General features: G+C 37.1%; 2 protein-coding genes across 2 annotated transcripts in view; both read right to left on the reverse strand.

Moving 5' to 3' along the window:
• LOC116164599 overlaps nt 1-5,302 on the reverse strand; it is a 36,488-nt gene extending 31,186 nt beyond the window's left edge. Inside the window, exons 1-2 of the mRNA XM_031478792.1 lie at nt 4,649-5,302; nt 3,783-4,599 (exon numbers count right to left, since the gene is read on the reverse strand). Coding sequence (XP_031334652.1) covers nt 3,783-4,599; nt 4,649-4,811 — 980 coding nt within the window. The 5' untranslated portion in view covers nt 4,812-5,302. The remainder of the gene's footprint in view (nt 1-3,782; nt 4,600-4,648) is intronic.
• An 8,074-nt stretch (nt 5,303-13,376) lies between these two features.
• LOC116164196 (WD repeat-containing protein 48 homolog) lies at nt 13,377-19,952 on the reverse strand. Its single transcript, XM_031478335.1, has 12 exons — nt 19,793-19,952; nt 19,535-19,739; nt 19,274-19,486; nt 19,083-19,223; nt 15,139-15,244; nt 14,992-15,088; nt 14,639-14,944; nt 14,474-14,581; nt 14,200-14,417; nt 13,846-14,053; nt 13,622-13,798; nt 13,377-13,574 (listed from the first exon to the last, which is right to left on the reverse strand). The coding sequence occupies exons 1-12, from the start codon at nt 19,838-19,840 to the stop codon at nt 13,476-13,478; spliced, it is 1,926 nt and encodes a 641-aa protein (XP_031334195.1). The 5' UTR covers nt 19,841-19,952; the 3' UTR covers nt 13,377-13,475.
• Between the last annotated feature and the right edge of the window lie 233 nt (nt 19,953-20,185).

The raw sequence follows: 20,185 nt of genomic DNA on the forward strand, positions 1-20,185 counted from the left end.
CAAAACGCACACCAAAAAGCAACGTTTCACGCCCGCCTCTGCTATTTAACGACTGTTCCTTTCCACACTTTCCGTCTCTACTTCCTTATCAAAATTAATGCGCGTGTTTGAATAACTGAACACCTGTGTTTCTTTCGGCGATAAAAGCATCTGCTTATATTGAAATTAATTAATCTTACGCAGCGGTAACAAACTCTTATCGCACTGACCGGAGATAAACTTTTACAATAACTACACGTAAATATGTCCAAACGAATAAACAATACGCCATTCAGTTTTACAATTACAAATTCAAATAAACAAAGCAAATATTTAAACAAAAATCAAGCATCTTTAAATAAATATTTCTAAATAAAATTAACATTGACTTCAGATTCACATATGATCGAAATTAACTCGTGTTTAGTCTAAATGATGATAATAATATTCACTTTTTGTTTAAAACTTTAAATTAGTTCACTATTTGTGCATAGCTCGTAACTCGTGCATAAAAATTTCTTTGAAATAAGTAAAGGAAAAAAGAGGAGTGTAACGGGATCTCACCGTGAGAAAACTAAAAGGGAATTAACAATAAAGTCAAAATCACTGTTAGGAATGCAAATTCATTTCACATGTAAATAGAATAGGACCATGAACACTACTTTAGGTATGTATATTCGGAATGAGGCATGGTAACAAATTAACCGCAAGGAAAGTCGATAAACATGTCTGTTCATACCGAAGTCGAATTGACAAACGCTTGTAGAAGAGGCGCGCAGAACTTAAAAACGCGCCTTCGTCGTAAGATAGGCGGAACTTAATTACAGTAGACGCTGCGAGAAGGGGTATAAATGTAAGCGGATTTGTGCTCGTAAGTTAAGTGATTCTACGGTCATCTCAGACGCTGAACCTGCGGAGTCAAACCGTCTTCGCACCGATTCCTAGAAGAACGAGAACCAAGGTATCATCTCCATAGAGCTGTTACAGCTCTATACAGCTCAGCTGTAGCAGCGCCTGGACGAAAGTTCCAGCAGCATTTTGAGAACGAGGTACTACTTTCCACAACAGAAGACAGCGCATTTGTTCCATGACCGGTCCGTGCAAAGCCCACCTGGGAAGTCAATTCTATTTACCCATTGAATCAACGATAAACCACGCCTAATTTCCGGTCGGCTTCATACTCGGTTTCATATACGGTTCTAAATATTGAATTTTAATGTCTCATGCCAATGCGAAGTACTTTCAGGATCGATCCGCCTCAACACGATTTATTAAAATGTGTTCTCTGAGTGCAAAGTCGATAATTAAAAAAAAATAAGATCCCTTCAAATTTTATAAAGATTATTGAGTTATTATTTATCCCCTTACTCTTATCATTGAGGCCAGAAAAGGGTTATGAACCGACGAGCAGCCGAGGTATATTAATAGAATCAAGAACCGCCCAATTTTATCAACCAAAAGAAGTAGGAGAAAAGGAAAATTCATCCGTCATATCCGTTACAGTAGAGACTTCCAAAGAATTATATCTATTTGATCTTTTAAGATTGACTCTATAAATTGCATTTGGTTGCAAATGAATGTTCGTAATTCGTGAATAAAAATTAACTTGAAATAAGTAAAGGAAAACAGAGAAGGAACTACGTCCAAGTAGACCTGGTCGCCCCAATGATTACATTATCTATTTCCTTTTTTAAGAGCGGCACTCAAAAATTGGTATTACTTGCAAATGAAAGCTCTTAAATAGCTCGTAATTCCAGTACAAAATTTAATTTGAAAAAAGTAATTCCAATCAGTAGTTGGGTTGAATCCAAGTAGACTCGGTCACCTCATAATAAATTTTAGATTCCTAGTGATTTAAACCAGTTCTTAAACTTTGTGCTTGCAATATGAAAAGCTCGTAAATAACATAAATTGGATACAATTCCTAAGTTAATTCACAATAGTGGGGGTGGGGGCTTAGTCCAGTGGGGTATATTCCTTTGGGTGTACGTAATTATTTTTCTTGTAAATTTGAATTCGCCAACCCAACCGAACCTGTAAGTATAATAATAACAAAGATAGCCATGTTATTCCCTGACACCTTGACACCCTGTATTTTAAACCATTCTGAGATTTCTATGCATTTATTGAAATTTTATGCTTCATATTTATAATTAAGAATCGTGTGAGAAAATAGGTATATCTAATACAAAATTGTGATGCTATTATTTCCGCACCCTGCGCCCTTATAAAACGGGATGAATAGCCATTCAACCTCTTATTAATAGTGGTAGGTATTTGAATCACCGCGTGATTATGGCACATTCGAAGACAATAATCAATTAAGAAACCGTCTTATTTTAATTTAACCCCTTCCATCCTTTACAAGAAGGGATGATTATTTCAACCCCCTATTTAGTTGTGATATTGTACAATTATTAAGATTGTATCCTTTTCGAACATAATTTACAAATCATTATTTTATATGAACATGAATAGTAAATTTTTGATTTGTACCAGTAGGAGGTTGAAAGTTGAATTATGATGCATCCTCTTTGGTAGGGGTGCAAGGTGGAGGGATTTATCACACGATAAATGCAAGATATTTACTCATACGACTCTGAATTATAGACATAAGGTATGAAATTTCGTTAAAATATCAAATTTCGGGGGTTTTGAGGGTGGTACAGGGGAAGCACAAGGGGTGAGAGGTCGAAAACTTAGATTCTTAACCACCACCAGCTGTCTATGACATGCAAAAGAAATTGGAACTACTTCTCATTTTGCAAATTCAAAGTCTCTAATCCCTGGACTAATACAAAAAACGAAGATACTATGGCCCCAACATTAGGTTTTCTACCACCCGCACGTTCGTAAAGGAGGTATTGCTGACACCCCATTTTTTTTTTACGGAAATACATGTTTTGTAGCACCGCGGGAATCTGAATTAGAACTAAGCTTGGTATACGTAAAAGGAAGATGTGAAAAGCCTTTGGACAGAATCGCGCTTGCGTCAGTGTGTGGATATGGCATTTAGGTGGTGCACACTATGAAAGAGATATGTGTCTCTACTAAAAAAATCTTGCACTCCGATTTGCTTCACGGTAGATTCTGGGTCAAGTGATTCGAATTTCTTGAGTTCGAACATGTACTATGCCATTACTATGGTAGGTACCATTTAATTACCAAAGGAACTGCCTTTACTTGTTTAAATTCCGATTGGTATATTATCAATTTCTTCCAAACTTCGGGAATCAATTACAATTGGGACTTTCTGAATTCCAATTAACCGGAATTTCATACATTTTTTAGTTACTACTGAAAAGGTATACTAACGGTGCTATATAGTTCAACAAGAATCCCTATATCTGTGTAGTTTAACGGGATATTAGGTATAATTTCGAATAAAAGAAGAGGTGAAAGCGGCGAATGATGTTAATAAAATATAAAATTCTTCTGTTGTGTGGATAAATATAAATTATATTCCTTTAAGCTTCAATTTACTAGCCAAAATTAACAACGCACGAGTTGTGGATATCAAACCACAATCCATCACTTAGGTAGTACAGATTTGCTGCTATTCGAAAGGAGCAAGTATTTGTGTTTTTTAAGGTCACATGTTATCTTACAGACCAACAGCGAATGAAAAATTCTGTTCAACAACCTAAATTCCATTCCAGAATCTAAAATTCCTTTGAAATTGACTGAAACGAAGTTGTGCCTTAAAAATACTATTTTAAATCCTTGAACAATATTGAAGGAAAACATTCTGATAGATTTATGTATCTTAAATAAATAGATATCAAATAATTACTTGTACTTACCGTCTCTGATCATCACTCTCGCCTCCTCCCAAAACACTTTGCCTGCTCTCTTCGTGAATTTGCATCGTAATCGCCGGTCCAGAATTCAATTTAATCTCAGTCTCTAAAATGACTTTATCCTCTACAATTTCATTTAAAGTTTTTCGGACTATTAAACTTGATTCCACATCGACCTCCTCCACGATATTGTCGTTAAAATCGCTCCAATAATTCCTCACATGGTAAGGAGAGCGTTCCGCACCCCCCTGATTAAAGTTCCTTCCATCAACGTTATAAACGTCGCTTAATTGCTCAAAATCTTTTCGCAAATTAACCGAAGTCGATTCATTGAAATGTTCATCCCCAATTAGCTCCTTAATCCTGACCAGAGCTTTTAACGCAACCTCTTGGTAAGTGATCTGTACCATTTTATCGTATATTACGCGAATGATATACGTAACCGTATCGTGCGATACTTTCTTAATTAGAAATGGTAACGCGATTATGACACCGGTAACGACATTCGATCGCGTCTTACTCTCGCTGGATTTATCGACACAATTTTGCACAATGTTCCTCAAAATGTCGTCCGAGTTATTGCTGCAATTTAGGTAAACCTTTAAGCAGTCGACCGCCCCCTTTCTAACTGCCGGTCCGATGTGGCCTAAATTCGTTACCAAATCTGGAATGATTTGCTGCATTTTTCCGTCTAAAATTCCACTGTCTATCACAGGGATAACTTCTGCGAGAACGCGAAGGGCGTGTTGTCGCACTTCGCGTTCCGGATTCTGGAGACGCTCCTGGATGACTTGGAAGAAGACGTTGAGATCTAGCCCATCTGTAAAACAACTTCGACGGTGAGCGAATAAGTGCATCGGGAAATTTACCTGGAAGAGATTTTGTGCGTACTACGAATTCCCATAGTGGAGTGAGTGAAAATCGACTGTCATGTGCTGAAGCTGATGTAATTCGGGGAGGTGTCGGGGATGCCGATTTAAATGTTCCAGTTTTTAGGGGCGTTGATAACACCTGCTCCGAATACTTAATCATTTCATACACGAATTTAAAAAAAATATTACGCCGGTAGTTCCCGTGACACGGAAGCACATGTTAAACTTGCGAAAGTAAACACATAACTGAGTAGCAAGTACTGGATTTTCCTACCAAAGGGTGTTCTTTAGCCCGCATTGATTACTGTAATCAATAGTCTTTTACCCGTACTTTTCGTACTTTTGTTTAATTACAAAGAGGGATGTTTCATTAAAATTGGTTATAGGTATTATTAATTGCCGTAAGTGTTGTGTCGTGTTTGAAAATGGGAATTTTGCTGCATTGTAATGCTTTGAAAGGTAGATGACCTGCGGCCGTACATGCATGTCATCATTGAATAGGTAATTTAGGTATTGAATACTAGTTTAATGAGGGTGTCACTTACTTGTTTATCAATAATTTAGCTGTGTTTTCGTGTGCCATCTATTTATTTTTGGGGTGGTTTTCGCCCATTAATAGGTGCTACATGAGCATACTCTTTTTGGTCACGCTTTCCATTCTGCAGATTTTGCTTCTGATAATTATTGTAACAGATCTTTAGTCTTTGTGAACCGATACATGATATTATAAATGCCAATCTAATTTGCTCTCGATGGTTGTGAGCTTCTGTCTTGGGTTGCTGAGCCTAATTGCTGAGTGTGAAACCAAATTCGCGCGTTTACAGCAAAGAACCTATTGAGAGGTGAAGCGAAAAGGTGGAAGTATAACGTAGGTGGAAGTTTGTTAGAATTATATCAGTAGATATTCATAACTGGTTAACCTGGACTCCTTCCAGTGAACAAAATTCTACAAATGCTATACAAATAGATAAGTGACTAGTTTTGAGTTAGTTGTCCACCCTCTTCATTCTTCTGATTTAACGTCCTCAGACTAAGCAACAACGCAAAATGAAACTATCCAAAATCGAATTTAATGCTCAGGTAAATAAATGGGTTAATAATAGGAGATAATTTAGTTAATTTAGTTTTCACAGGTAGGTATCTAGTTAATGTTAATAATTTGTGAGTAACATTTGATACTCCAATATGCCTGGAGAACTTATGCAATTTTCATAATTTGGTGTACCTCTGAATTTCAAACCTTTCGTTCCTGTAGTAAAGAGTACCTAGCCATTGTAATTATGAATGCAAAAGGTTACGTTAATTAGAATACATTTATTTTCTTTTTATTTTCGTTTTTCAATTTATTTCTTAATGACCTTGTTACTTTCTACTTTGCAACAGTGTACCATTATATACACATACCCTTTTCTGTTACTGTTTATTTACTTCTTTCTTACTGATTTGTAATAAATATATTCCATTTATTTTTTTTTTACTTTTCCTATAATAATAATGTGAATAATGCAGTGTGTATACGCTTCTATATTTACTTTTATATTTGTTCATTTATGGATTACTAAGAATCTGTTGAACAATAAACGTTACTGATTACTGATTACTGATTACCCACCACCAACGGAGTACCTGCGTCTATGTAAGACCTCCAAGGCACTTCCGCACTATAACGAAAGCTCCATACAGTGACGTCGCTTAGTGAAAAGATATTTACCAACCGGATACAAGAACCAAATCTTGCATGGGGCTTCCCGCGAACCCCTCGCAAAAAATCCGCGTTAAAGCGGTACATGCAATTTTTATGCTTGCACAACTTCCAGTTTGCATCAGCAACCGGAAGTGGACGGTATACTGTATGCTACTACTTTAAAGGTCTTGTCATGGCCCACAAGATTGTAGGGATGAAAAATGTTTGTAAAAATTCAAGTTGGAAAAATCTTCAATTTTCAGGGGTTCGAACCGTTACAAAAAAGGCTCCCACCGACCCCTCAAACTGGTAATCCTTCGGAAATTGTTTGTTACTGTGTCGAATGTGAACAACCCTCACAACTGTAGGTACAACTTGAGAGGTTCCACTCAAGTTACCTTAATTTTACTTTTACACTTCCAGATAGCTCAGGTAAATAAATGGGAATAATTAAGTTAATTTTGATCTTTGCAGGTACTTGGTTAATTTCAACAAATAATCAAAATTTGGGCAAGATGTTACTATCGAAATTGATACTCTAATATATGCCTGGAGGAGATAGGTACGCAATTGTCATAATTCGGCGTACGTTTGAGTTTCTCAGTTTCAGAACCTTTTGTTCCTGTGAGTAATAAGTAGGGAATGCAATACCGGGATCGCGGGATCCCGAAATACCGGGATCCCGCAGCATTTTTGCAGGATTAATCCCGCACATAAATGGAACGGGATCCCGCGGGATTTGCGGGACTGAGGAATTTGTCTACCAAGGGGAAGACTCTGTTTGCTTTGTTAATGAAACGCATAACGGAGAAATTATTTTTAAATTAATTGTTAAATTTTTTTCGTTAAAAATGTGCTATGATTTTTGAGGCACTTTAAAAGTTCACCTTTTTGGGCTTTACAGGTGATTTTTTTGAGTTCTAAGTTAGGCTGAAGGAATTCTTTTTGTTGAATATTGTGATAATTAGCAATTTATTTTAATACATCAGAAGTTAACCGCACAAAATTGCTTATTTGCCAATTTATTTAAAATCTTGCGGGATCCCGCAAATACCGGGATCCCGCGGGATTGACATCTAACGATCCCGCAAATACCGGGATTGAGATTTTGCTGCGGGATTGCATTCCCTAGTAATAAGTTAGTGTTTGTAGTAATTACGATTGCAAAAGGTTACATTTATTTTAACTAAACACACAAATATATCAAGTAATTACAGTTACGTTGAACCTCAAAAAACCTAAACCTAAACTATCTAAACAATTCGAATTTTGGAAAATACTTTAGGACCTCACTCCGCGGGTTAAATTCAAACTTCGTAAATAAATTGTCGTTAATTCCCACGCAAAGTTACCACGAGTTTTAAAGTGCGTACGCCGTTGGATTTATTTATTTATTATCCCTCTCTTGTTCTGGGCCCTCAACAGGCTGCGCCCAATTACAGAGTGACCCGCATAATGCTTTTTAGAGGTGCCTCTGCAGAAGGCCTTAAGTTGTTCTGTACTACTCCGGTATTTACCTTACGAATTAGGAAAACCTAATTCGGATAGTAGCCGGAAAAATGCTCGAAACTGGTCTAAGGTAATTCCCATCTCTGCTACAGATGAAAAATTCACCTCAACCCAGGTACGAACACCCGACCTCCGGATTTATAGTTCCAACGCTCTACCACTGAACCATAAAGCCGGTTATTTAATTAGTATAAAGGAATATTGTCTTTTACCTTATGAATAAACTCCCTTGATTTAACGGGAGTTTGTTGAACTCGATTTGGTCGATGTCGAACCTTGACATTTTTTCTGCGACTCGCAAATTGTCGACGTCGTAGATGACCACGTCCTGGTTGTTATGACTTTTGCAACCCTCGGCTGCAGTCTCCTTGGATAAAATGGACTCCACTAACTTGATTTGTTTTTAAATCGTCCCTGCTCCTTGGTCAAATTTGAAAACAAACGGTAGCAATTAAAATTTGCAAGCAATGAACAAAACGCGTGCTCTGCCGTTGGTTCTTTTTATCGTAAATAGTTCGTGAACCTTTTTAAACTCACTTTGGGAAACTTTCCCTCGAACTTTCCACTCAAATATATTTGCACGTAAGTGGTGGTGCGCGTTAGAAACCTGCGATTAGCATGCGACCTTCACAACGACTTCAATCGCACTGATTAAAATTACCGTCTTGCTTCGGCCAAAGTACATTCCCTCTATTCTAAATTTATACTTACAACAAATGATACGTTTACAAAACCTAATATACATTATATACGGTTAATTACAAAATTTTATTCCTTCACATCCAGGACAAAAAGCATTATGTGTAATTGAAAATATTCACACCGATTACAAGTGATCTTACACTTACTCGTATATAATAATAATAATAATAATAATAATGGTTTTTATTGGTTAAATAATGGTTCCTACACCATAACCAATGGGCACAAGGTCAGGTAAACCCGTTGATATGGTCACCTGTTCTTCACCTTGAAACCCCCTTGTGTAAATACAAATAAATAAAGTTATTCTGCATTAGTTAAAGTTATTTGTAAAGTAAACAATTATTGACAGGCAGCTTATTGTTTGGAGATGCAACGGAAACATCGTAGTGGTTTCAATTACGTTCGCATTAACATTCGCTCTCTAATGATTCGGTGTTTGATGTTTCTTTTGAAGACTGCAGCAGGCAGATACAGTAATTTTGTATTTTTGGGGTTGTTGCAAAATTTACAGATGTTGAATAAGAAAGATCGTTTGAATAATGATAACTTAAACATAGGAACAGATAGAAGTCCCCTGTGCCTCAAATTTAAGTGGTGCACGTCTGTACGAAAGGTAATTTTGCTGTAGAGATACGGGGGAATTTTACTGTTTAATATTTTATGAAAAAATAAAGAAGAGTGAACTAGCCTTCTTTCCATCATATTGAGCCAGCCTAGCATTGGTAAGGTATGTGAAATCCGTTCGAACTTCCTAATTCCAAATATGAAGCGCAAGCATGAATTTTGGACACGCTGGATTCTATCACAGTCTTTGAGTAATAAGCACGGTCCATATACCACGTCGCAATAATTGAACCGTGATAGAACCAGTGCATCACAAAGAACAGCCTTCTGCTTGATGCCAAGAATGTGACGACTAGAATACAAGCATCTTAACTGATAATAAGCCGAAGCAATAAGGTTGTCAATGTACTTAGTAAACCTTAATTTACAATCAATAGAAATGCCCAAATTTTTTACACAATCGGCTATTGGGACAGGTTGGTTACCAATTTGCAAGATTATTTTGTCTTGAATGTGCTTTTTAAGTTTATCGCTACAAAACACGATGAAGCAAGATTTAGTTGCATTTATTTTCAAAGAGTGATTGTCCGATGCCTTGGCTACCCTTGCAAGATCTTCGTTGATCTTTGCCACAGAGGAATTCAATTCGCTAAAAGGAAACGAATGATATAGCTGTACATCATCAGCATAGAGATGATACTTACAATGGTTTAAACCAGACAACAAGTTAAAGGTGTAAAGAGTGTATAACAAGGGTCCAAGGATAGATATCTTAACCAACCGTTTATGCCAGGATGTGCTTGTGAATTACTTTTCAGTAGTTCGGAAAAAAGGAAACTGCCTCATCATCGTCATCTAAACGAAACAGTTTAGAAAATACTAGTATCACCAGAGAACATTGTGCTGTGAACTATTTTGCGGGGTATAGTCGGGGCTAAAATCTCAAAAAAACTCAACGCAACGAAATGGCGTCCAAATTAGCCCAAATTTAAGTGTTTTTCTGCTTTCGATCGTATGTATGTAGTACCTATGCGATCCAGGTGTCTATTCCTATGTTTGCGGGGGCGTAGAACACGAGTAAATACTTAAAAACGAATTTGGTGCATTAAAACAATATTAAAAGTAAAAAATTCACCAAAATTCGAAAAGTTATGTGGAAATGTGTAGGTATTAAATGCTGTACTATGTGTTATGCTCTATATTTTGAATATGTTTTTAGGATTTATCAGAGTATACTGAAATTAATGCTATTCGTCATCCTCACCCTAGTCCATTCATGCACTTCGTTTTACATTTGCACAACCTTGTGCAAGGGGCCCAGAGCTCTTCCTATCTAAAATGGTGACATATAAATAGGCGGAGGTATTTTTCTATTGCCTTAGTTTAATTAGACGTTCGTGTGGAAAAATGCGCAGGTTGTATGTCCCGAACTACCGGACCCTAAGGATTGTGGATGGAAGATCAAAAAACTGGATGTTCACATGACTTTACCTACCATCCATTCCGAAGTCATGCTCGGAGTTTACTGTGTGTGGCTGCAAAGGACTCTGCAGACTGCAACACTAAGCTGCGTGGGTGTCTTCCACAAAGTTGTGCAATTGTCAAGCGAAGTGCATGAATAGGACAGGTGAGGATGATGAATAAAGAAAGTATTAATGTTAATTTACTCTACTAAATAAATATCCTAAATACCTGCTTATTTAATTTTGTGGCAGGGGTACTAGAAGAGTGCTAATTAAACTGACGTGCAGCAAAGTGTAACTGATCAACGTGGTCCTATAACTTCTTTGATTCGATCCCTAACCAAACTCTTAATAATTGGCAGTCTCTATGGCGTTTTTTTAATGAATTTTCTTTTCCTTTATTCTTTTATAGGCGTTTAATCATGAGAAAATTGATAACAACTACTACTTGACATTCAGCACACACTCCTACTCCTAACTACTTAAATAAAAATATATATTTCTTTAAAACTACGTACCTATAGGTACATACCTACCTATGCTACACGTCGTCCTCGCAGACAATACCTGTTTAAAATGTAGCACCATAGTATAGTATATATGGTAGCACGTAGGTAACACATAGCACAGCATTTAATATACACATTTCCACCTAACTTTGTTTTGGTGAATTTTTGTCAAAATAAAGCCTTTTACTAGTATTTTAATGCACCAAATTCATTTTTATTCGTGTTCCACGTCCCCGAAAGTTGGCAGATTCGGATTCAGCGGTGTGGAAATATAGGGATAACGATTTTAACTCAATTGTATTACATGAAATGCTTCTTGCCTTTGGATTTCCGCAAAACGAAAAATAAAACCCGATTATATATGTACCTAGTTCCTATGGTTTCCATAAAACTGTAAAAAGTAAAAAGAGTATTGTCAAAGACTATCCGATAGTCGTTGGTATTGTTTACCAAAATTCTATTGCCAGAAAAAGATGCAAATGACAAACTTCAACTGTAGGTATACATTGTTAACAACATTTACGAAAAACAAGAAAGTTCTCATGGACTATTCTTCTCATCACATCATATCTATAAATTATGTGACAAAATGTTACTATATTCCACAAAGAATTTGGAAATGTGTTTTACGAACAAGGCGTAAGGCAAAAACTAACATTAAAATTCTAGCATTTGTTCATCTCTAAAGACTTTTGCGCTATTGAAGAGTACGTATAAACATTTCCTTTTAAATTTACTATTATCTACTCAAATTCATAGAGTGTATAAGTATGTGGCCTGGTATGTGGTCATTGATGCCGAAATATTCAAACAAATCAAAGTTAAAGCATAAATAATCTTCATATGTGTCAATAAATTAAGCTTTTCAGTTGAGTTTTTATTATTGGGTAGTAATTTCACAAATAGTTGGTGAGAATCTAAATTAGCCTCCTCCTTCCCTGACGCAAGACCTAATAATTCCATCCCTTCTTGCCCCCCCCCCCCACACATTCATTAAACATTACAAACATAAGTTAACAGATATAAGTAGGTAGGTATCCATTATTCCAGATCCATGAGAGTTGAAATAACAGGACAATTTAATTTTTGTTGTTATTTCAATTTATATACCTACTTAAGAGTTTTTCTTAAGAGTGAACATACGAGGTCTGTGTAAAAATTAATGTTCCCAGGACCTTTGTCGTACTTACTACAGTGACTCAATTGGCAAACGAGATGCTAGGTCAAATTCGGCAACACCGCCGTGTTCACTAGTTCAACCACCCTTGTTTCTGTACCCGAATAAACAAATGGCACTGACCTGACGGCCATCCGCTAGCGCCAGGTGCGAAATTTGGTGTTTTGGAACCGTAATGGCGTCCTTCTTAACGCGTTTGTGTCTCGAGGAACCACCATTAATTCAAAACGCTATTGCAAGACCTTGCTAAAACTAAGACGAGCCATCCAAAAATCGCCGAAGGGGTGGACTACAAAAGGCGTAAGGTTGCACCATGACAATGCGCGCCGGCCCGTCTCTCACCAAAGCATGAACTTAAGGACCAAATTTGGTTGGGATCTCCTGCAACATGCCCTTATGTAGCATCTAGTTATTTCCATTTGTCAGAGTGGCCAACGTTTCGAGACGGTCAAGGGACCAAATTCCTCACTAGACTAGCGGTCCAAGTTCATTTCCAATAGTTGATTACTCGTCAACAAAAATTTCTACTTAGAAACATCTGGTGATTATGTTGAATCATAGATGAAAGATGGAAGCTTTCCAATGGTGTATTTTTCAGTTCAAACAAAAAATGCCTTATGCTTATACCCACCTGAAAAAATGTGGGAACCTTATTCCAAACAGTAACCATGCTCTTTCCTTATTCTTTTATACAACCCTCGTACTTATAAACTATCTTTGTTCATTAAAAAAAAGCCATCAATCTAGTAAGTAGGTGTGGTATTCTCAACCATGGGATAAAGCTAAACCTTTTCAAGAGCAACTGAGTTATTTACCTCAAAATTTGACTTACTTTCCTAAGTTTGAATTAGTTATGTGAATGTTTTGTCCATCCACCATACCGAAACTTCCACTCCTCAATCTACCAGGGGACCGTCTCTGTCCTACACCTTTGATTAGAGCTATGATAAAACTAGAAAAAATTACCATCGCATAAACAATGAAGGAGGCAATAACTGATTTGGGTTAGCAAATGTCTCTCATAGCACAGTCATAAATATCTGAAATAAAGATAGAATACAGGATGTACAAAGAGGAATAGTTTAATAAACGAGTATACACACCCTTTCTCACAAACTGTTTACATAAATATATTAATTCGAGATGTCATTAATTAGTGGAACCAATCTTTATGCAAAAGTATGTAGGTAGGTATCTATCACAATTTCACAGTTTATTTCACATTATTGAGTTTGTAGTACAAAGTTAGATCTGAAGACATTTTCCAAATAAAATATTTTACAGTTCGGAGATCCATGCAGGGGTCCAAGACCTGTAACATGCAAAGTTACCGCAAGAACTATGAAAGTGGCAACAGACCTGATCATTGCACATTAATTCTATTTGGTCTGCCGTCATTCCGTTCGTTGGAGCATTCGAATCGGTATCGGCAACGCCGCCCGGCGATCCCGCGTTTCCCTCGCCCAGCAATTTATCGAGAATGTGCTCGGCCACTTTTCGGCACTGAATAAAATCGTTAGCCACAAGACGATCCGGCTGAAATTGGGTATGACTCCACTATCCGACTGTTGGGTCATCCTTACCTTTTTCAAGCGATCTTGCTTCAGTAAGTGAGATGGAACACTGGAATGTGGTTGTAAATAGAATTGAATTTTAATAAACTTTCCTGTGCAGTTCTCCTCCACATTTGAAGTTACCCAGCTTGGCACAGTTTCGTTGAGTAGTGATGTTTCCGTATCGCCTGCCGCATCCCCGACTATTACCCGGTAAAGCGTCCTGCCACCAACTTCACTAGATAAAAAGGTTTGTAGTTTAAAAGAACAAATTCAGAACAGGTAAATCCGGGATATTCAATCTTGAGGGAATAAATTGGGGAGAATGGATTTCTTTAATAAAGTAAAAAATAACACTATCCATATGATAAATTAACCACATACCTAAATATTAGGGGAGTATGAAGGGGAACACTAAAATATAGTTTATTTTCAGGATCAGTATCGACACCTCGCCAATGTTCCAATAAGGCCTGTAAAAGCAGTTTTCCATAGTTAACTTTCTGTTCTGGCTCAGGTGCGTCCTTGATTCCAGCATCTCGGGCGGATACCCACGCCGAGAAACAATCGACTTCATCTTGGCCTAAATGAATTGTTAACATCTGCAAGCTCTCATTGTTAAAATTAAAAGAATGAGTTGCCGCCGAAACGGCCATACCCCAGTCTTTAAATCCACATTAAACCAATTCGGCACGTAAACTATTTTGAAACGATTCTTAATTTCTTGTTGAAAATCCACTTGGCCAAGATCTTCAACTTTTTGGGCCTGCCGAACAAAAAATGAAAATGTACATGTTGTCTGAAATTACTGGCAGCAGGATACCTTTAAAACGTCATAAACGGCAACGTTGTTATCAGTGTCCTTTGTAATAATATGCCGTTTGTCATTCAGCACAACAGCTTGTCGTATAGCGGCACCTCCTGGTATCAAAGCCATTGGCTTGGTAGGCAACTTCGCTTCTTCTTTTATATGCTTTTCGTTTGGAAGTTTCCAACAACGGATATTGGAATCAGAGGTAGAAACCCAAACGCCTTGGTGGTCAGCTGTAAAACACATCCTGAGGACCGGCGCGTCTTCCACACAAACCACAATACTATTTTGAGGATTTTTTAGTTCAGTCATGATAACCTGCACAGAAGATTACGTGAAACTGGCTTCGGAGGTGTGTGACATACTTTTTTATCGCGTCCGCCTGAAATGACATATTGGAAATTTTCAGTCGCCAACAATGCCCATACGGAATCGGAATGAACACGGATAGTTTGAGTACACCTAAAATTGTGGGGAGTTACAAAGGGAACGGCTGAGGCGAGTCACAATACCTTTGCCCACCTAAACTCCACACTTTAATTGAACCATCACTACTGCCAGATATGCAATGTGTCGCGTCCCTCGATACGACTAGAGCTTTAACATTATCTGTGTGCCCTAAAAAAATGACATTCAATTACTTCATCAGATTTGCCCCTTGTAGTAAAACATCCCATTCTCATTAAGTGTGTAACATTGAGAAGTTAAAATGAATGATAAATTTAATTATAGAGCACATTTATTCCCCCCCCCTCCCACCTCAGCCCTCGCGGATGTGCCAGGCGGTCGAGGCTAATCGGCGGTCCGTGCGGATAAAGCGTGAACACCCTTTTCATCCTTGAGTTACAAACAAAGCATTGATCGTCAACGTTTGTGGTTTCAGCAAGATGGCACACAGCGCCAGAGCGTCAAAGACCATTTTTCGCCCCTTGTTTCACAACCATATCATTTCGAGATTTGCTGACGTTTTATAGCCCCATCGGTCCCTCGACCTGTCCCCATTTTTTTCCCATGGGATTACCTCAAGTCACGTGCCAACGAGGACAAGCCCTATTATATACTTACACTAGAAGAATTGAAGAAAGCGATTTAATGATAATAATAACTTTTATTGAGCTTCAACTAATGTACATAAAAAACTTTCCAAGTATCTGTTCTTCCACTTCATCCCGAATTAACAAATTATTGTTATTGTCAAAAACAAAGAACAAAGAGAGAAAGAAAATGCGCGCAATGAACCCAAATGATACATCAATAATATTCAAAATTAATAAAAAAAATAAAATGATTTGCTAAGTGAATATTTACATAAATAAAAACAAAAAAATAATAAATGTGTAAACAAATATAGCAAACGAGCTCCTGAGTAAGGTTATGGTTTGTGCAAAACTAAATTTGAAACCTAGTGTTAGATTTGTATTTAATCCAAGTGCCTATGCATCAAATTTCATTTAAATAAACAAGTTTGCAATTCCATAAATGGTCGAGATGCGAAAAGGGCACTGTGAATGCTGAGTCGATTAAAATTAACTGGAATTACTTATTATATGGCTTAAGCTATGCCCATCCCATATTGAATTTCATGCAATTTGGTTCATAACTAACGGAGATGTCAAAAGGACCTACCTTATTTTTTTGGCCTATATTGCCAATTCGCGAACTCCGATCCACCTTGAAAATTTCATCGTAATCGGTCCACTCGTTTTCGAGATATCGTACTAACGTGCGGACGAACGGACAGACACAACAAAATTATGAACTCGTCACGGGCGGCGCATGAGGAATGTTCTCTGGCAACTGTCATGGCTGACTTTGAGAAAAAAAAAGAAACCGTGCTTTGTGCCGAAATGCGAAACGGAGTACAAAAGTGTTAAACAAAAAACTTCTGTTTTTAAAGCCCCAAAAGATGCGGAAATGCGTAAAAAGTGAATGCTTGCGATTCCAAAAAGTTGTTTTAGGCGTTTACTGAATTGGATAGAGAAAAATTCGGGGCAAATTTTCTAGAATGAATGTAGGTACCTCGAATGAAAAAACCTGATTTTGCCTTCAACGTTTACAGACCTTTCCCGTCGCCCCTAATTTCCGCCTACAATTATCCGTCTATTCATATAAACTAGGTATTCCGTATTTCCATTGTGACATTATAACTATCATCGTTCTTTTTAATTAAAATAATTAATACAAAAAGTTGTCGCATAAATTTAATGAACCTATAGTAAGAAAAAAGCGCGCGGGCTGGGATTCGAACCCGCGTCGTCGTCGGCGGTTAATCTTTATAATAATAATAATAATAATAAAACTCCTTCTTCACAGTAAACTCCATTTAATAAAATTACAGGAATTATTATAATGATTTTTTTTGTTTTGTTTTCCTCTTTCCTGATAGCGTTGGCTATTGTGCCCATCAATAGGTATGTTGGTAAGTACGAATTACATACTATCCCTAGATGTCCAATGTACGTGTCTGATTTTTTTTTGATTTTTTATTTTTTAAGGACCCTACATAACTTCACCAGACACAGACACTAATGGTTGCTTGATTTTAATCCGTGCGATTAGTTAACCAGGCTAGATCTGAGTTCTCACAAGAAACACCGACCATAATAATAATAATAACATATATTTACCCAACAGCATAAGACCAATAACAGGGCAAAACCTTCATAAGCTATAACATGCTAACCATAATGCTTAAGAAAAATTAAGTATGTAGTAAGTTAAATCTAATTAATTTTAATACAATTGACAAAAACAACAAATTTGAAAATATCAGAAACACTCTAATGAGGTACAAATACGTTCTTAGCAGATTCTTAACATGTGACTTATAGAGTCGTTGTGGATATCAACTAAATCACAGATAAGGTTGTATCTAGAGCACATTAAATGGACAGGAGCTCTTGGTAGTAAATTTGTACGAGATTGGGAGACATAAAATGCATCAAGCTGTCTACTATTAAGCCTAGGCACACGAAAATTAATACATGCTAAAAGTTGAGGACAATCAGTAATATTGTTTAGTAATTTATATAAGAAAGTAAGACATTTTAAAGGTATTTTAACCATAAATATTTCAAAAATTTTCTTTGGATATTTTCAACTACCTAAGCTTTTATTATATTTATAGTGGGGGTACCAAATCATTGCGGCGTATTCCAGTCGAGGACGAACTAAGGTAAAATACAAAAGCTTTATAACATCTATATTATGGAAGTCTCTTGTGCTTCTTATTACAAAGCCTAACATTTTGTACGCAGAAGCAACAGATTCTGTAACATGATCATTGAATGACAAATCTTTATCAAATAACACTCCCAGATCGCGAGTACGTATACATTGGGATAAAGTAATACAATTCACGGTATACTTGTAATCAATTTTATGTACTTTTCTCGTTACCGACATAGATTTGCATTTGTCTATATTTAATTGTAATTTATTAATTAGACACCAATCAATCAGAAATTGTATAAATTGATGAGTAGATTTTTACATCATCAGCAAATAGTAGTACATTCGAGGATATTACTTCACATAAATCATTAATAAATATGAGGAATAATAGAGGACCCAAGTTAGAACCTTGAGGAACTCCAGAGGTAGCTATATATTTATATGCAATTATATACGATATGGCGCCTGACAACATACTTCAATGACTTTTTTTAATTTTTCCTTTACGTCCAAATAATAATGTCCTAGTATAAAAGATCGCGACATAGACAATGTGTTACAAATAAACATTTTTTAGTAATTAGCGAAGTAATTAGTTAACAGAAGTGGTTGATGTAATGGGTACCCTACCCACAATGCAGCACTGCCTGTATGGCTGCCTACATACGCATTTTCTTCCATTGACAGCATGATGCTATGTAAACATACTTAGTGATGACGTCATAATACACCAATGACGTGCGCGCAAACTAAGGAAAATCCTATTATATTAAACTGATTACAAATCCATAACTGTATGTCAATATCGTGCTTCGTAAGTGGGCTAAATAGCGTGCCCATCAAAATTTACCCTACCCTGGTAAATTCTGTCTTAAAAAGTATGCAACTGCAAGAGGAAGGGGAAACTGACTCCCAAATGATCTCAAGAAAATGAACTTGCAATGAATAGGAGAAGAAAGGATAAGGGTGAATATTCCAGAGCGCAATTGTTCCTCCCTTTGTTTACAGAGAGTCCAGATGCTAGGAAAGGTTCCCAGATCAAAACAGAACACCTATAGAAAGGAAGCACTTACAAACCCTTGGTTCAGGTGACATTTCAAGCATAGTTGATAGCATTACCCTTAAAAATTACTTATTAATTGAGAAACCGACTCAAAACTAAGGAATTCCTCTTGCATTGACAAGACATGGCCCCTTACTAACAATAAGCTGTAAATGTGAAAGCAGCCAATGTTTACCACAGTGACGTCTATCTCGAGAAACGAAAGTTTTGTATACCCACCTTTAAGTTTAAACAATTTCGCGCACGTTCTAGGATCCCAAAATCTTAAAGCTTTCTCAGTTGACCCGCTAACGATCACACTACCAGAGGGATTCATGGCTAAACTATAGATAGATTCCTTATTTCCCACCAGACTAGAAGCTTAAATACTTTATCAACACATTTAATTCGCAACCACCACAACCACTTACTAGTTACTGTATTATTACTAGCTGTAAGTGCAGTTAAGGTGGTCACATCCCACAAGTAAATTGACTTATCGAGACCAGCCGATGCTACCTGCTCACGGTCCTTTGCGTACGCCAAAGCCTTTACGTAGTCTTTGTGGGTGCGAAGCGTCGACATACAGAAACCTTTGTGCGCATTCCAAACTTTAACGGTCGTATCTGAACTGGCTGATATTACTAAAAGGAGATCTACTGTTGTTTTAGTCACCAGGTCAGCACACTTACAATTCCTTCCATTACAACAAAGCACAATGTCGTTAACCCAGTCAGTGTGATGCTCCATACTTTGTAGGTATCGTTCCTGCTCGTATACTCTAACAATACTGTCACGGCCGGCCGAAAACAAACGGGAAAGGCTTGCATCAAACTGTAGGGCGTTAACGCCGGACCGGTGCTTTTTTTCTTCGGCTTCGCATATTACCATCGATACCTTTCAAGTTGCATTCATTTAAAAGTTGCCATACACAATATGAGGGAACTTACTTGGACTTTCTTCCGATTTGTTGGCCCACCGGCTTTGAGATTCGCCATGCTAATAATTACTGTACATGGTCAAATACAAATAAATAGACAATACAAAATTTATGAACAATATAAACAACTTGTTAATGGTTCATAATAAACATTTGTCATCTGTCAAATGTCAAATTCAGCTGCTCGATTACGTTAAGATAGGTTTACACAGAGATTTCGTCTAAGGCCTGATTTACACCTCAACATAAGCGCCCCCAAACTAAATCTCAAAAACTACATATATATCAATCAATTTGTGGTGCATACAAGAACGAAAAACGTTTCTTGTATCTTTCGTTACAGAGCTAGATTAGCCGTCGTGAGCGGGATGGCAATAGTAGTCTTTAGCATGGCCTTCACGTC

Source organism: Photinus pyralis, unplaced genomic scaffold, assembly GCF_008802855.1.
Source record: "Photinus pyralis isolate 1611_PpyrPB1 unplaced genomic scaffold, Ppyr1.3 Ppyr1.4_LG2, whole genome shotgun sequence".
Classification (NCBI taxonomy): domain Eukaryota; kingdom Metazoa; phylum Arthropoda; class Insecta; order Coleoptera; family Lampyridae; genus Photinus; species Photinus pyralis.

Excerpts from the sequence above, each read along its gene's own strand:
- LOC116164196 (XM_031478335.1), bottom strand. The coding sequence starts at position 19,840 with ATGGCGAATCTCAAAGCCGGTGGGCCAACAAATCGGAAGAAAGTCCAA. Across the intron at positions 19,224-19,273 it reads TAGTAATAATACAGTAACTA|CTTCTAGTCTGGTGGGAAAT; the intron begins GTAAGTGGTTGT and ends AAAGTATTTAAG. Across the intron at positions 13,575-13,621 it reads AATTAATGTGCAATGATCAG|GTCTTGGACCCCTGCATGGA; the intron begins GTCTGTTGCCAC and ends TGCATGTTACAG.